Raw genomic sequence first — 18,061 nt, 5'->3', positions numbered from 1 at the left:
AATGGCACAGGAACACAGTATGAGGGAAAAGTAACATGCTGGGACTAGATAATTTATAGGACAGCCCAAAAAAGATCAGAATGGACAGTTATAAAAGATTTAAAACATGAAAAGCGCACAAGCTGTTCAACCACCAAAAATCTGAAATAGGTTGACACAGATAGAGATACTGTGGCGAGCTGTGACACGCTGTCTTGGCTGACTCTATCTAGAGGGTTCAGAGCGCAAGATTGGCCTCATCTTCCACAGAGAGAGATTTTCCTGTTCTCTTTCACAATATCAACTATCAGTGGAGAGCCTGCACAATAGCAAACTGATACAGACAAATAGAATAGGAAACGTTTCGGTTACGTATGTAACCCTCATTCCCTGATGGAGGGAACAGTGAAATTATGTTGTGATGACATAGGGGGTTTACTTGAGCCCCAATCTGCTCTGACTTTCAGAGAAAACACCAATGGATTTGCCACTCCCCATGCATATGGGTATAAATAGGCAACAGGTGCTTCCATTCATCACGTTTTACATAGAGGAGCCGAGAACGTGCCCCTGGCAACCAGCGATGGTTCAACGTTGTGGCATGGGGACATAATGTCTCCATTACCTCCATCAGGGAACAAGGGTTACGTATGTATGTATGTATGTAACCTTTCCAACGCCCACACTCTGTGTGGAGTGTTGTCCAAGGGGGCATGGCTCACCTTGGGATTGGAAGGCCAAGATGATAGCATCCACTGTCAAGTGGGCCAACATCTGCTTGGAGACAGCCTTTCCTTTCTGCTGATCTCCGTAGCAGACAAAGAGCTGCTTAGAGCATTTGAAGCTCCATGTGCGGTCCACGTATATGCACAATGCTCTTACGGGACACAGTAAGGCAAAGGCTAGATCTGCCTCCTCCAAAGGCAGTGCTTGCAGGTTCACCACCTGATCAAGAAAGGACAACATGAGAGTAGGCCGGCCTGAACACAAGGCACTCTTCGCTCATGGAAAATGTCCCTGACCATCTTGATGGAAGTGAGGGTGGTCAGGAGCGCTGTCTTAGCAGACAAGAACTTAAGCTCAACTGAGGCCGGCTCAAAGGGATCCCTCTGAAGACCAGCCAGGACAGGCACCAGGGGTGTCCTAGGAGGATTCAACCTTCTGGCACCCCTCAGGACCCTGACAATGAGATCATGCGAACGAAAGCACTACTCCAATCATGCAACTTTGGGTGTTTCTCTGTGAGAAGAACACTAATTCACAAACAGACTCCACTTCAGAACATAGGTTTGCCTTGTTGAGGGAGCTCTAGCCTGAGTGATCATGTTTAACACCGCCAGTGGCAGATCACTTAAGTCTGCTATGTTTCATCCAGGAGCCACACATGGAGGTCCCAGAGATCTGGATGCAGGTGCCATTTGGTGCCAAGTCCCTGATAAAGTAGGTCCTTCCCCGAGAGATGTACCAGGGATGGGCTGTTGTGAGGACCATAAGTTCCAAAATTCAGGTCTGGGTAGGCCACTAAGGCACAACCAGCAAGACCTGTTTCTCGTCCTCCCTGACCTTGCACAGTGTCTGTGTGAGAAGGCTCACTGGGGGAAAGGCATATTTGTGTAGAGCCCCAGGTCAACTGTGTGCCAGTGCATCTGTGCTTAGGAGGTCAGGTCGTAATACAGCCAACAGTGGGAGGACTGGTGAGAAGCTAATAGGTCTAACTGGGCTTCCCTGAATTGATTCCAAATCAGCCAGATTGCCTCGGGAGGAATTCGCCATTCTCCGCCTGGTCAACTGAATCACATAGCTGAGTTAAACTATCCGAATAAGCCGGGATGGGTTAGCCCTACCAAATCTTCATCCTCAGAGGATGATAGCCCATCCCCCGATGCTGCAATAGACACAGAAATCCTTCGGCGGCGTACTGAATTAAATGCTGAACATCATGAGCTGGGCCAACGAGATCACTCGGTTGCCACACGGGACATCCGCTGTGGGAGGAGTTAGAGGTCCACGGGGACGTGTCCAGCGGAGAAGCTCTCCCAGTCTGTTTGTGTCGTCATGCCAACCAGGACAACTTCTTTCTTCCAGTCACAATGAAAAGGCTTTGTGGAGAAGAAATCATTCATCCACTAAGCTCCGAAAAACAAAAATCTAATGAGTGGATGCACCTGTCACCTATTTATATCTGTATGCACGAGTGGCTCTGGTATGCAAAATCCACTAGCCAAAACTCATTGCCATTTTCTCTGAAACTCAGAGCAGATTGAGGCTCTCAAGTAAACGCCCTATGTCATCACGACATCAATTGTAATGAACGACAGATAGGGGATCATGCTTCGGTGAAATGTACGTATAAATGGCAATCAGGTTCAGCTACCTTTCATTGTCATTCCAAGGCAAATCAGAGCTCAGTAGAAAGATGCAAAGATAAATGTTTGACTAAGCATCACCTATACGTAAAATGACCATGAAATTAGACTGTTGTGATAGCAAAGCAAACTTTTAATATTTATATTCATATTTTAGGTACTCTATCAAAGGTTTGTAAATGCAGGTTTAATTGTTTTGTGAATAGGGTGCTGGTGCTGTTTGTTTTTGCCTTGCTACTAGCAGCTGTGTACAGTAGTAAATACTGTAAGGATTACACGTGTATATTCTTGTATATGTCTCATATGTCTTGTGTATTGAACAATATACACTGCTGCTGTGTGCAAGTTTCTAAGGCCACTAGTTAAGCTGCTATTTTTGCATTTTGCATTTTAAGTTAACTGATTTTATTAACCAAAAATTAATTCATAAGTGAATAATTTAAATCTATTTCAGAATGTGTTTTGCTTTAATGGCAGCAGCACACAAGCTGCACGAACTGCACCAGTTAGTGTCAAACCTGACAATCATCTTCTCATATTCTCATTTATACTGAATATTTCTTACTTGATGTCATATCATTGCTATCTTTTACATTTTCAAAATCATGCAACTTTGTTTCCAGGTTTTGTATCCAAGATTGTCAGTGTGATTTCAGAAGTTGTGTTTGTTTTTGCTCTGTTACTAGCAGCAGAGAACAGAAGTGACTTCAGTGTAAGCCGGGGTATCTCTGTTTTCAAGCCTTGCTGGCAGCTATCCCCTGAGAAAATACAGTGTATGAAAGAACAGAGTGTTGAAAAGAGAACAAAAAACAGTAACTGATAGAGAGAAGTTTGTATATGTTTGTATGTGATTTGCTCCTAAGCACTTATGCATATGATGTAAAGTATCTTAGAGGGAACAACTGACAATTTTTAGGGCCCGAGCACAGATGGTGTGAGGGCCCTATTTTATCTGCTCTGTTTCTTATTATTATTCTTCCGCTTCTCCAAAATGAATCGCATTATTGAGGGCTTAAACTTGCTCAAAAATTAATTAAACTTTGCACACGCGTCAAATCTGGTGAAAATTTTAGTCTGATATAGGATTCAGAAGAGGCTGTGTCAAAATGGCTCGACAGTGCCACCTATACTAAGAAAATCAACAGCCTTCCAGCTATGTTTCACGTACATGCACGAAAATTGGCACACATATGTAACATACCAATACCTACAAAAAGACTCTTGGAGCAAAATTCTAAACCCAACAGGAAGTCAGTTATTTTTAATATTATGAGCAAATTTTGAGTAATTTTTGTCATTTCCATGTGTTGTACTTTAACGAACTCCTCCTAGAGATTTATTCAAATCAACACCAAATTTGGTATGCCTTATCTTAAGGCCTTTGCGATGTTAAATTGCGAAGGTCTTGAGTTTTCATTGAAGTGCGCGTCCGTGGCGGCCTGGCGAATTTCGATGATTCGCCATGAAAAATGAAGTTGCTATAACTCAGACATACAATGTCCAATTTGCCCCAAACTTCATATGCTTGATGAGACTCCGAACCTGAGCAGATTGACATGCCCATATTAAGTTATAGTCATAGCGCCACCTATTGGCAACAGGAAGTGACATGTTTTACACTGCGACGAACCACTCCTAGAAACTTTATGACATCGATGTATTTTTGTGGTCAGTCTAATCTAAAGGCCTGTGCAATGTTAAGTTGTGAAGATCTTGAGTTTTCGTTAAAAGGTGTGTCCATGGCGCTGTGACGATGTTCGATGTCTCACTATGGGAATAATAGATGTTATAACTCTATAAATTGTCCGATCTTCCCCAAACTTCACATGTGTGATATGAGTCCTGGCCTGAACACATCCGAAGGCCAATATTCCATCGGGTGTGGCAAAATAGCTCGATAGCGCCACCAATACACTTTCAACGGAGTGCGCCTCGAGCTATGTTTCACGTACATGTACAAAAAAACGGTACACACATGTAACACACCAATACCTACAAAAAAGTCTCTTGGTACAAAATCCGAATCCCAACAGGAAGTCAGTTATTTCGAATTTTCTCTGCAAAATTTGTGTTGTTTTTGCCATTTTCAGGGGTTGTACTTTAACAAACTCCTCCTAGAGATTTATTCAGATCAACACCAAACTTGGTCAGTTAAATTGAAAGGCCTTTGCGATGTTAAATTGCGAAGATCTTGAGGTTTCGTTAAAGGGCGTGTCCATGGCGGCCTGACAAATTTCGATGTTTCGCTATGAAAAAGGAAGTTGCTGTAACTCAGACATACAATGTCCAATCTATTCCAAACTTCACATGTTAGATATAACTTCTGCCCTTAACAGATCTACATGCCCATATTCAGATATAGTCATAGCGCCACCTGCTGGCAACAGGAAGTGACATGTTTTACGCTGTGACAAACTACTCATAGAAATCTTTTGACATGAATGTATTTTTTGTGGTCAGTCTAATCTAAAGGCCTGTGCAATGTTAAATTGTCTAGATCTTGAGATTTTGTTAAAGGGCGTGCCCATGGCGCCATGACAAAATTTGATGTCTCGCCACAGCAAGAGAAATTGTTGTAACTCAAGCATAAAATGTTCAATCTTCCCCAAGCTTCATATGTTCGATAAGAGTCCTGCCCTGAACACATAATGATAGCGCCACCTGCTGGCAACAGGAATATTGGCACATATATGGAATAAACATTGATACATTCTACTTATATTTATGAGTTTAAATGCATATTTCTCACCGTTCACCTATTTACTAAAGCCATTTGCTGCCGGTGAGCCCGGGTGTGAGGGCCCGTTCATCGCTGCTTGCAGCTTTAATTTTTATTTATTTTTGTATTATTGTTGTTATTTGGATATACCATGATGCAAGAATGTGGTAATCTTTAGGTGTTGTTGTTAAAATAATAATAATACTAAAACTATTAAAAATCATTAATTGAAACAAAGATGGGATAATATTGGATGAAGTTTTTTATTTATTTTATTTTATTTATTTATTTTACTGTTGAAAAATAAACATTTTGCCAAATTTTGGCAACTAGTTACAATATAAGGTAATGTTGAAGTACTAAATTACCTAATAAAAAAAAACACTGAAATAAAATCAAAACTTTATTTTTAGGTCCGATTCTAAGTATTAACAAACCATAAACTCTGTAGTTTGCCTCAATAAACCCCTAATTTTATGCTTATTAGTAGTTAGTAAGGTAGTTGTTAAGTTAAGGTATTGGGTATTAGGGGATGTAGGGATGTAGAATATGATCGTGTAGAATATGTGCTTTATAACTACTAATAAACAGTCAATACTACTAAGCAACTAGTTAATAGTGAGAAGTGGTCCCTTTAATAAAGTGTTAATCAAACCATTAGATACATAAAAAATAAAAAAACAACAACTAAAAAACAAACGACAAAAGCACATTAATTGAGTAAAATCTTAAACTAAATATAAAGTGCAACCTGAAAATATAAAAATAAATTCAAAATATGAATTAATATACCAACACAGTGTTTTTTTGTAATTACAGCCTGTTAAAAATCTGAATAAAATGATTTACAGAAATTTACAAACAGAGATTTATGAATATTTACAGATAAATGTTTATAATTCTGTCCTCTGAGTATCCTCTCTTAATATTCGTGTTTGTTTGTGTTTCCTGTCACAGATACAGAAGCAGAGAGAAATGCTCTGAAAGAACATGTCTATCCCAAACTCCGAGACTTCTGCAGGGAGAACTATGGCATTGAATTCCAGGTAACACGGTTGTCTTTTATTTTCTCTCTCTCTCTCTCTCTCTCTCTCTCTCTCTCTCTCTCTCTCTCTCTTTCCTAACCTTCTGCTTTCTTCTTCTCGCTCTGTTGGCTGGGAAGATAAAGTTTCTTAGGGACTATTATGTGATCTCAACTCTGATATGCCCATGCAAGACGAAAGTATGTGTCTTTTATATTTGCCCTCAGGAGCATGGCCAGAAATAATCCCCTTTTCTCCGCCCCTCCTCTCCTCTAGAGTGGTATTTACAATGCAAATGGTTTGTTGTCTGAGAGAATGGAGCAGTGGGGAGATTTTTATCATGCAATTTGATAAACAAATGCAGTGCCTGGAAGTGGTACCATGGCCATTGGCGCTGACAGTGCGCTGAGATTTAACTGAGTCTGCATGGGTGTGGGGCTTGACCTGATTTCAAGCGCATCCCCTCAAGAAACAGATCTTTATGTAAGACTATGCCTTGTTAAAAGCAAGCCTGCTCAATGATTTTTTTTTTTTTGACTGTTTTTAGTGTCACTAAAAACATAAATGACATTAATAACCATTATAGTCTCTAATATATATATATATATATATATATATATATATATATATATATATATATATATATATATATATATATATATATATATATATATATATTAGATTTACTGAAAATTGCATTGAACATACTAACATTTAGATTATTAGTAATGAAGAGGAATAAGTAACAACTTTTGGATTATCAACTTTGATTTTGAATTTTTGATTGGATGGGTTAGGTGAATCCCTAAGCCCCATTCATATTGTCAGAGACATGCAACGTCTAAACAACTTGATCCCATTCACATTCCGCAAAGAACCACCAACTTCCAGTGACCAGTGGAGACCGAATCCAAGCGTGTCCAGTGATGCAACAAAGTAGCAAAAAGTTTATCTCTATGCAAATGAACAGCACATTTCAGGAGCAACTACAAAATGGGAGTAAAGTCAGTGTGCAGGTCTTTAGTCATAATACCAAAATTGTTTGTCTGAAGATTGAATGTTACCAAATGTCAAATTGAAATCCCAATCTTGTAAAATATGTACCAGTAAACACAGTTAAGACAAGTAAACAGTAATAAAATTAAGAAAAAAGAAACTAATTGCAAGCAATATAACAAAGACATTAATGAGATAAACAGTGTACCTAGCAGCAGCATTCGACAATAGACATTTTTCAAGTAAACAAGGAAAGTAGCAAAACAAAGAAAGTAATCAAAAGTACAATAAAACTACTTAAATTATTGTCACTCTATACAATATTACTGATTCAGTACTGTAAATAAAATGAACTATTATCAGTTAAATGTTGCTTCACTTTGAATTTCTTTAGTTCAACATGCTTTAATCTAACAAGTTTCCACCACTTGAAATGGTGAATATTGTTTAATTAATGCTGCATCATAGACAGCAGAACTTCTTTTAGACTGTTTACACTGTAAGAAGTAATGCACATATTTGTCACATCCAATTAATTTTTTTCCTCATCTGTTTACTATTTAAGACATAATTGTTTACATTGTGTTTATACTGTGTTTACATCTCTGTGGAATATATCTTTTGGTGTCATTAACTGACAAACTCCAGCTTTAAGATACCTCTTCTTGGGTCCTGGTGTAATCATTTCCTCATCCGTCATCATAGATGAGCCATTATCTTTTCATGAGTATGTCAGTTTATGCACATCAGGTGTGACTGATTTGAAAGTAAGATGCAAAAGCAGGGTTAGTCAGGAATAATGGATTAAATTAAAAAAATATTCTAATATGAGATTTTGGGATGGAATATAGTCATGTCCTATTGCTCAGACCTATTGTGATCAAATTGCTTATAAATTAAATGATTATAAGCCAAGTGGGCTCATAACAGAGCATACCTGGGATGAATCATTCCTTTCAGAAAATCAAGTGTTTTGCATCACAGAAGCGCACATTTAGTTCATATCACTGAACAGATATTACATTATATTTTTATCTTACCACTATTTTATGGAGGACTAAACCTGCAGAAATAAAAAAATAATATATAGATAAATGAATACATGTAATAAAAGAATTGAAAAGAATGTTTCAGTATTTATATTTGAAAATAAAACAAGTACTGATGCATATTAAGAACCGGTGTTTTTTTGTTTTGTTTTTGTTTGTCAGTGAAATAGTATGGAGAAATAAACAAATAAATAAATAAATAAATAAATAGATAGGAGGGGTGTAACGGTACGCAAAAATCACGGTTCGGTACGTACCTCGGTTTTAAAGTCACGGTTAGGTTCGTTTTTGGTACAGTAAGGGAAAGAAATGCAAACATTAAACTGCAGGTTGTTTATCACTATAAACTTTTGTTACAATTTGTTTACACTTTAAAAAAAATACTTAATAAATAATAAAATATATAGGAAATTAAAAATAAAGAATAAGAAATAAAATACTGCTGCAAAGTTCTCCACTAAATAAATACTCTGTCTCAAACCAATCATATTAAAAAAAATATGATGAAAAATATATATAAATAACTATGATTACAGTGCAGCATTACCAATGCCAGCTTGTAGGCCTGCTCATATTTAAAAAAATATATATAACTTTTCCAAAGTGTAAAGTTGCAGCATCAACAGTTTCAGTTTTTACACCTGCTAAGATTTCGTTATTGCGTTGGTCTGATCAGAATTAAGAGCAAAGGTCTGTTTAAATGCCGACAGGAGCTGCATTTGAATTACAATAATTTTTTTCCTAGTTGTAGTGATGTTTTCACTCGCGTGATGCCTTTTGAAAACCTTAGGCCAGTGAAACACTGGCATATTGCACCTGTCAAACATAGTCTATTTTGCCGTCAATACTGTTGACGGTGTCCTTTATCAGTAGGCTTTATATTTTTTTGCTCAACATGAAGTATAGATATTGTTGACGCGAAGACAAGATCCTGGTCTGTCGGCGGCCTCGCTCTATGTCACCTACAGCAGCAGCGCGCCAGCGACGTGTCAGGCACGATTCTGGTGTGTAAAGACACACAACTGACACGCAGCAGAAACGCACACACACGCCACGCAGCCAGTGTGTCACCAGCCTTAGAATCAGCTGCAGGGCGGGATTTGCACTGAACTACATTAAGCCCGGAACTATCAACATAGACAATGAGTTTGTAGATTGATGACACTACTAGACACTGGGTGGAGGTTTTTAAGGCTTGTCTTCATTTTGTAATTACAGAGAAGAGACTCCCAAAAGCATTGTGATCATAAGTTTATCATTAAACCAGTTGCACTAAATGTCTCTACAGTCTTCTCAGGATCAAAATGCTTTTTGAAAAGCGACCCACATTGTTGGGCAAGCTACTTGGAAAATGTAGTGAGCTAAGCTACCAGTTACTCTACAGTAAATGAAGCTTCACTACACTGAAGCTACCCCCTTGGGAAATGTAGCAAGCTAAGCTACATCAACAGTAGCTTGCTACATCTAAGCTACTTTTAAAATTAAATTTTTATGTTGAACACGTTTTATTACAAGTAAATTCTATCTCAGTGCTTAAAACTGTCAGTCAAACAGATAGGCAGGTGTAATTGTTTAGTTTAATAGTTTTTTGTGTTCCTTATCAATTTGGCAACAAAAACAATCAAAATACATGTAATTAACAATGTGCGCAAAAGTAAGTGTATGCACCTTTTGCATGGGCATGCTTAATATACTATAGGACTTTGCAGAACAAAATGCAAGACCTCCAAACAGTACAAAAAAAATGGCCAGGCTGGCCCTTATGAAACAAAAATATATTGCAGTATATTGGAAAATATAATGTAATATATTAGGCATATATTCTTATATATATTAATTTTTTCCAATATAATGCAATATATTGAAAGCGGCAATCATTTGTATATTTTGCAATATATTATCTAATATATGTGTCATCAATATATTAATAAATGTATTAAAAAATATAAAATATTAGAAATAAAAAGGAAAATAATATATTCCAATATATCACAATATATTTTAAGAAATATATTGGTAAATATATTTTCCTTTCGTAAGGGGGACCCTGATAATTTTTACAAGCAGCATCTAGAAAAATATATTATCTCTGTTATCTCTGTCAGTGTCATGTACTTGTCGAGGTACGGCCACGGCGACTCACTCCTCGGGAATAACGGTCTCCGACCTCATCCTATGCCATCATTTCATCAAATATTTTTTTTCCATGACTGGCCAAGGAGTGGTACAATCTGGTGTAGAAGGGAGCAGTAATGCATCATAAAGATGGTTGGTTGCTATCCACCGTAAACACGAACAAGATGAAGTCGCGCCGTCGCGTCACTACTGATCCAGGATCAGCGATCTTAGCAGTTGTATTTCCCGATTAGAGTTTGAGCTTCAGAAATGCTTGCGAAAATGTAGCTTGTGTGGAAGCTACTGCACCACTTGGTAAAAAAAGAGCTTTGCTACTGAAAAGTGATTTGATTCAGAAAGTAGCGAAGCTACGACCAAGCTACTGAGAAATGTAGTTAAACTAGTAGCTTCGCTGCTTGTAGCAACGCTACTGCCCAACACTGGCGACCCACATGCATAAAGTTAGCTTGGCACTAGTCGCTCAATATTCGCAAGTTTAGGGACCATCTCTAAGGTTACATACAACATTGGTATGTGTTAGATATTATATTTTTAAAACAAACTCAAATCATATGTAAATATTACTAAATATACCTGACTCATAGACAAACACTTTACAGTTGGTTAAGTGACTGTAAGCTATTCTCTTAAAATGCTATTAGAATTAGAAACGTGTATACTGTTGTATTTAACTTTAGAGATGGTCCTGAATTTGCAAATACAGATGTCACGGACCAAACAGTCCGGCCATGAGGAAAACAGAAGTTTCTTTAGAAAATGGGTTATTGTATTACACCCCAAAAAATACTGAACAATAGAAACCAAAAAATTAACAACTAGGCCTATAAAAGAGGTCAACAAAATATAACTATACTCAAAACAGCATATAACAAAACAGAATATGAACTTAACAACCTCACCTAACAGAATGAGACACCAGGGAACATATATAGTGGCTTGACCAAACCAATTTACACAAAAAGGGGAAAATAAAAAATGGAAGACAAGTACAAACAATCACAGAGCCAACCAACTAAACCCAAACCCCCCTCCAACATGGCAGCACATGGTATGGCTTAATTGGCAGGTCACAGGATATCACAGTCCTCCACCCTTGGCCACACCTTTCTCCCCCCCCCAGGACAGAGCTGTCTCCAACATGGTAACAAAGAAACAATTATTAATAAACAGAAAATATTTACATAGCCCTACAATGTGAAAATGTGTGCACTCCATTTAAACAGTGTGTTGCTAAGACAAATAATATTATATGATAACTGAAATAAACTATATTATCAATGTGTCTAAATCAGGAATTGTTTGGGGTGTGGCTATTGCAAAAATTACTTAACCTATGTACCTAAAACATAACTTGGGTGCTGGTATTACCCTTCCTTGCCAATTGGTCATCCTGTGTGGCTTGGGCCACCACAACAGAGCTTCTAACATCAAGCCAACTTTATGCCAGTGGATTGCATTTCCAAAAAGCATCGTGAGCCTAAATAGACTTTAGAGACCTTAGGTATAACTGGTTTACAATAAACTTATGCTCACAATGCTTTTGAGAGTGAAGAGTTTCTCTGTGATTACAGAATGAGCACATGCTGTAGAAACCTCCACCAAGTGTGTCTAGAGGCATCATCAACTTAGACCGTTGAAGATGTTGATGGTTCTGGGCTTAGTGATGTAACTATGAGGATACGTAACTGAATTCAGTCGCTATTAAATAACTCAACATGATAAATGGGAATCTGTGAAAATATATTGAATCTCTCCAGTTGATCTGGCACATTCCACTTTCAAACTCCCATCTCTATTATTAGTTTAATCTGACGCATCTGCGTGAGCTTTCAACCAATGATTCACCGGCGATCCACAAGGACCGCCTCCCTCATTTCCATGATGCAGACGGAAAAGTAAAAATAAATAAATAAATAAATTTTAAAAGAAAAATTTCTGCAGGTTTGGTCTTCCATACTATTTTACTGAAAAACAAAAACAAAAAAACACACGTTCTTAATGTGCATCAGTACTTGTTTTATTTTCAAATATAAATGTTGAAACATTCTTTTTAATTAATTTAATGTAAAAAATTAAATATGGAGATATTTAGGCTTCAACTTTGCATCTGAAGTAAATGTGTGTTGTTTTTAAGGATGTTTTAATATCTTACTGGATATGTTGGTGAATAAATTAGCTTTTTAAATGACATTTATCTCATTACTCTTTAAGCTAAACTAAGAGGAAAACAATGCTAGTGTCAGAAAGGAAGTGGAAAACTAAAAGATTTAGGGTGTGAGAGAGAGAGAAGGTGAGACAGAAAAGTGAGAAACAGACAGAACAAGAAGGGAGTTCTCTCAACCAGAAAATATGATGTGGCAAATTGCGATTCTTTCTGGTCACCTTCATTTGATTCTATTTCCTGTGGCGTCCCTGAGGGGAATGGATGCTGGATGGAGTGTGTCTGTGTACATGCGTGTGTGAGGCTACATACATGAGTGGACTGGGATGAAGCCTTCGGCAGAGAAATATTATTTCTCTGTCCAAGGCTTCATCCCAGTCCAGTCACAGGGCACACACACACACACACACACGCACACACTCAATCCCCTTAGCAGTGGTGGGATCAGGCCTGGAAGCGCTGTAACATGACAGTGTGGGACTCTGATAGGCTTTCACAGTGTGGGGAGCGAATTAGGAAGTATGCCATAATCTGCTTTATATAAAAAGTTAGGATGATAAGACTTACTTTTTATTGAGTTGCAGTCGATTTTTTATTTTATTTTTACACATAGCATGCTATATTGCGTTTACTCTTCGTGTTGGATTGTTTAAATCAGTCATTCTTACAATTGATTATATATTATGATATTTGACCTTGTCCTTCTTATATTTTCTAATATTGAAATATCTTACTGCAAAATATAGCCTAATCATTTATATTAAAGGATGTTTGATAGTGGATTTTTGCGGATATGGAAAACTAAAATTGGAAAATAAGGCTGATAACTGATTCATTGAAAACCCCTAAATCTTATTTATTTATTTTTTTTATTTTTCAAAATCTTGTCCCTTCAAACAAAACAAAGATCAAATAGATCAAAAATGGATGATCTCTTCTCCACACTTGACCCCCACATAGTCTCGCTGACGCCAGAGTCCATAGAGGTTCACACTTAAACCTCAACTGACCATTTCAACAACTGTGTAATCTGTTCATTATCTCCCGATGAGCTTCCAGTCAGCATGATCACATCAACACAGGCCCAGTCTTAGCACAAAGTCCTGTTTTCATACCAACACCACGTCTTAATGATGGGCTTAATAATGAAATGAGAGCGCAAGAGAGGAGCTGTAGGCACTTTCAGATCGCTGGTAATGCTGTTTGGCTGCCATGACGACCGCAGCAGAGACGAGGTTTGATTATGGGGCTGGAGTCGAGTCTAGATGTGTCAGGTAGCCTACTGAACAGACTAATTTGCATATAAACACATTTGTATAAATGTTAATTAACTCTTTGAGTTTGGTGCGACTAAGTTGCGGAATTGTGATTAAATGTCTCCCTGCACAATATACACCCGCAATAATAATGATTTCTGACAAAATTATGTTGTCACTGCTGAAAAAAAAAATAAAATAAAGATTTTAATATATCTTCTAATTAATTGATAATGAGTTTAATAAAATGATTTCAGTGTTTTTATTTTTTTTTATTAAATTTTTTTTTTTGACAGTATTGGAATTTTTTATTAGAATGTTCAGTCACACTTTATTTTAAGGTCCAATTCTTGCTATTACCAAACCACTAACTATGACTTTTGCCTCAATAAACTCCTAATTTATTAAAGTTAGATGTTAAGTTTAGGTATTGGGTAGGATTAATGATGTAAAATATGGTCATGCAGAATATACATTTTATAAGTACACATAAACAGCCAGTATATTTATAATAGTCATACTAATAAGCAACTAGTTAATAGTGAGAACTGGTCCTTATACTAAAGTGTTAAAGAATGATTTTTTCAATAAGAAAGTCACCAGCTTTAATAGAAATATGTTATATGAAACTGCCAGTCACAGGCTCCAAGGTCACAGACTTTTGACAGATTTTATTTCTCACAGATTTAGAGGGCTGATTAAATTATGAAGTATTATTTGATTTACACAGCATTTAGTCTGGGGCATGTTGTTACACCACACGGTGTAGCATAATACAGAAAGTCACAATGGAACCTTCCATTGAGTGGCTTATTATAGACCTCAGGAAAAGCAGATTTAAAAATAAAAATGCAAAACAAAAAAATATATATATAATTTCTGAAACTAACACATTTATACCAAAATATACAGATAATAATGTAGATAATAGACTTACACTGCCTCAAAAACTTTTGTCTGTCTTAAAAAATGTTTTATTATGTTTGATGTTCTGTTTTCACATCTAAAAAAAATAAAATAATAATTTCGGACTCAGTGAACAAGGACTTTAGTCTTTAGGAACTACAGTAGATACAAAACTACTGCTGGACTTTTAATTCAAATTGTGATTGTGGCCAGTCTCTTCTACATCTTTTGTTCTGTTTTTGTGATCGAATGAATGTACGTTTTCCTGTTTTTATACAGTCTATGTGTGTAACTAATGGATTTTGTGATATCCAGAAAAGGTGCTTTAACACAAGAAAGTGTATTTGTGGAGAAAAGGGATATTAGCAGTTTGTGCCTGGGTTAATTGCCTTTCATAAGGTCATAAAGGTGGTAGAGTGGGATTATGACCTATGTAACCATCATTTGGTGGATCGTTTGCACTCCTCAGCAGGATATGAATCCAACCCTAACCCCTATGGTCACCCTGGGAATTCATGGCCTGTTGTGTAAGTGCTCCATGCTGGCGAGAGCACATTGGATCTGTCAGCACTCATTGGAGCTTCAGCAGATGAGAAGGTGAGAAAAAGGGATGGAAAACAGCCGAAGGGTAAACAGAAAGAGACAGAGAGAGATGAAAAGATAGAAGGACTGAAATACAATCACTCATTCCTCACAGGGTTTGGAGGTTACACCTTGCTGTTGGTGCGTTGATCCATGGGCTTGTGTGCAATTGAGGTGGCTTCTACATTTTCAGATGGAGCGCATCGATTAGCCATTTGCAGAAAAAAAAAGGCCATTTTCATTCCAGGCATAAACATGATTGATGTAAAGGTTTTATGGTTGTAACATTTGGCTGCTCTCTCCTCACGCCTCTCTCTCTCGCTCTCTCTCTCTCTCTCTCTCTTCTCGCTAAATTGAAAAGGCAGGCAAGCAGGCAAGGCAGCTGGTTGCCATAGCAATAGTCTAATTGCAGAAGCACTCAAGAGCAGTGCATTGTGGGTAGCTTGTGAGATGAGATGAAGGTATGGAGATTGGTGACTGCTCCGAGGGGTTGAGGAACATGGTTCTCTCTGCAGGGTGGGTGAGCTAACAGCCTCTTAAATCAGGGGACTTCTGACAGGCCTTTTATTCCTTGCTTTCTGCCTTTTGCTATCTTATGGTTTTCAGTGACTCTGTTTCGCTCCTACTTTTGCTCTTATAGATGCTTGTGTTGACTCATTCTCTCATTCTCTTCTTGAGTTTTATAATCGAACGATGTAAGCGTACGATATAGTGTTCGACCAATGTACACATTAGAGAATCATATTTCTTATCTAATTGGCCCCTAATGGGGGTCATCAGTTGACTCGTTTGTCTTCTCTTAAAGTGATACATTCATGTAGAGGCAGGAGCCTGAAGGATGATAAATCATAACTTGTCTCTGGAGAATCTGTGGGCCTTTTCATCGGGCTGAAACTGGCAACTGCATTGTAAATGATGTTTGTATCCTCCCCTCAATCGTTTTGGATCTCATCATGAAATCTGCTCATAACTCTGCGATTTCTAACCATTTGACTCTTGTGCTGTGTACCATTTAGATGATCATTTACTATTTAGCAGAAGTAGTGATCGCTGCAGGCAGCCAAAACAAGCTGAATCTTAGATTACGATTTTTGTTTACTGATACAGTATAGCTGTTTGTAGATATGTGTAATATATATGGCGTGTTATTCTAGTTAAGAATAAAGAGCAACATTTTTGTTTTGTGAAATATATCATACCCCATGTACATTTAAAATACGCGATGACATTTCAGTCACAGTTTATTTTAAGTACCTGTTCTTGCTATTAACAAACCATTAACTATGAATTTTGCCTCAGTAAACTCATCATTTGCTGCTTATTATTCCTTAGAAAGGTAGTTGTTAAGTTTAGGTATTGGGAAAGATTAAAGGTGGGGTAAGTGATTTCTGGTAGCCAATGTTGACATTTGAAATCACCAAAAAAAAAAACACCCCTATACCCCAAAAGGGTCTTGCCCCTGTTTTGATAGCTCCGCCCCACACATGCGTACGCAATCCAGGCAACAATTAGTTCTGTGAAACAAAGAAAGACCATTTCAACACCAGACATAAGTGTTAATTACTAATTACTATGGAACTCATTATAATCAATGATGCCGTATATACATGGTCTACACTGGACAAATCTGACAAATCTCCGACAGAAAACTGCTGCTGCATTCTATTTATAACATATTGACACAAATTTCGAATGATTTTCAATGGTCGCTTTGTCGCGTCCAGTGTACTAGACGGACATTAGCTGACTTTATCTCTAATCAGTGTAATTTTGAAATTTTAAGTTCCCATGCCTTGCTTGTATTGCAATCTAGTCTGATTTTAAATATCCAGTATTCAATCATATGTATACACACAATATGGACAGATAATGTATCAATTAATGTACAAAAAACAGATTAGAATTTTTTTTTCTTCAGTTGCATATAAATATTTGCTTCTGTTCTTTAATTCAGGGGTGTTCTGTGGGCATTTTTTTAGGATAGTTTTCTACATGATTTCATTCCCTTTCGTTCCATCTTCAAGGCAACATCTGAAAGTTCTCAGAATAATCATGAAAACCAAGGAAAAAAGAGAAGAAGTACGAGACGTTGTCCTTTGAAGACAGATTATAGATGCATTAAAGCCTGAATGTATTAAAACCTGTCAACAACAGTGCTTGAATTGTTTTGTCTATTTTCTTTTTATTTATTTTTTATTTTTATTTTTTTCATTGATTTGGTTTATGGCTACCTACTCTGATGTCACCTCAAATGTCTTCGGGCAAGTTTTTGAATTTAAATGTAGGACTTTTTCAGCACTGACATTGACCAGTTTGACACACTTTCACCCTTTGGGATTTATGCAGCATTATGTTTGCAAATCCTCAGTTTGAGCTGTGTAATTATGTAAATACAGTCATATTTGCCTCATTTTATGAAATTTTATGGCCAGAGCCCTCAGTAGACCTCATCATAATTTCTGTGGATGCACTATTAGTGGAAAATGACAGCGTTTCAGTCTCTTTTACTCCTCGTCAGGGTGCAATACTGCGTTTAATGATACTCACTGCATATGCATTTGTGTGTTGTCTTTGAAAAAAGTGATGCAGTGTGCAGCCCTGTGTGGTTTAAATGTGGGCTGTAATGCATTAAAGACGACAAAAAACGACATTTGCAATAGTTCTGTGCTCATGATACCAGTTAAATTGAGCTGTTTTCAAAGTTCATAACAATGTGATTAGTTTGTCATTTACAAATATGGGCATCATTAAAGTAGATGACAGCTGTCGTAATTTGAGGAATCAGTTGCAGACACTCTGTTCATAAAAACTCACAGGGAATAAGCTAAGTCATTAATTTCCCTCATATGGTGGACTCTGCTAACTCATCCAGTTATTACAAATCGCATG

The 18,061-nt window shown here is 37.2% G+C and overlaps 1 protein-coding gene across 2 annotated transcripts in view; it reads left to right on the top strand.

The window, feature by feature from the left end:
• Positions 1 to 18,061, top strand: part of nwd2 (NACHT and WD repeat domain containing 2) — a 70,863-nt gene that overhangs the window by 17,434 nt on the left and 35,368 nt on the right. For both annotated transcript variants that reach the window (XM_026268698.1, XM_026268696.1), the window contains exon 3: positions 6,022 to 6,110. In XM_026268698.1, the coding sequence (XP_026124483.1) occupies positions 6,022 to 6,110 (89 nt within the window). The remainder of the gene's footprint in view (positions 1 to 6,021; positions 6,111 to 18,061) is intronic.

This window comes from Carassius auratus, chromosome 7, assembly GCF_003368295.1.
Source record: "Carassius auratus strain Wakin chromosome 7, ASM336829v1, whole genome shotgun sequence".
Classification (NCBI taxonomy): Eukaryota; Metazoa; Chordata; class Actinopteri; order Cypriniformes; family Cyprinidae; genus Carassius; species Carassius auratus.
This window is presented reverse-complemented; position numbering and strand designations above follow the sequence as displayed.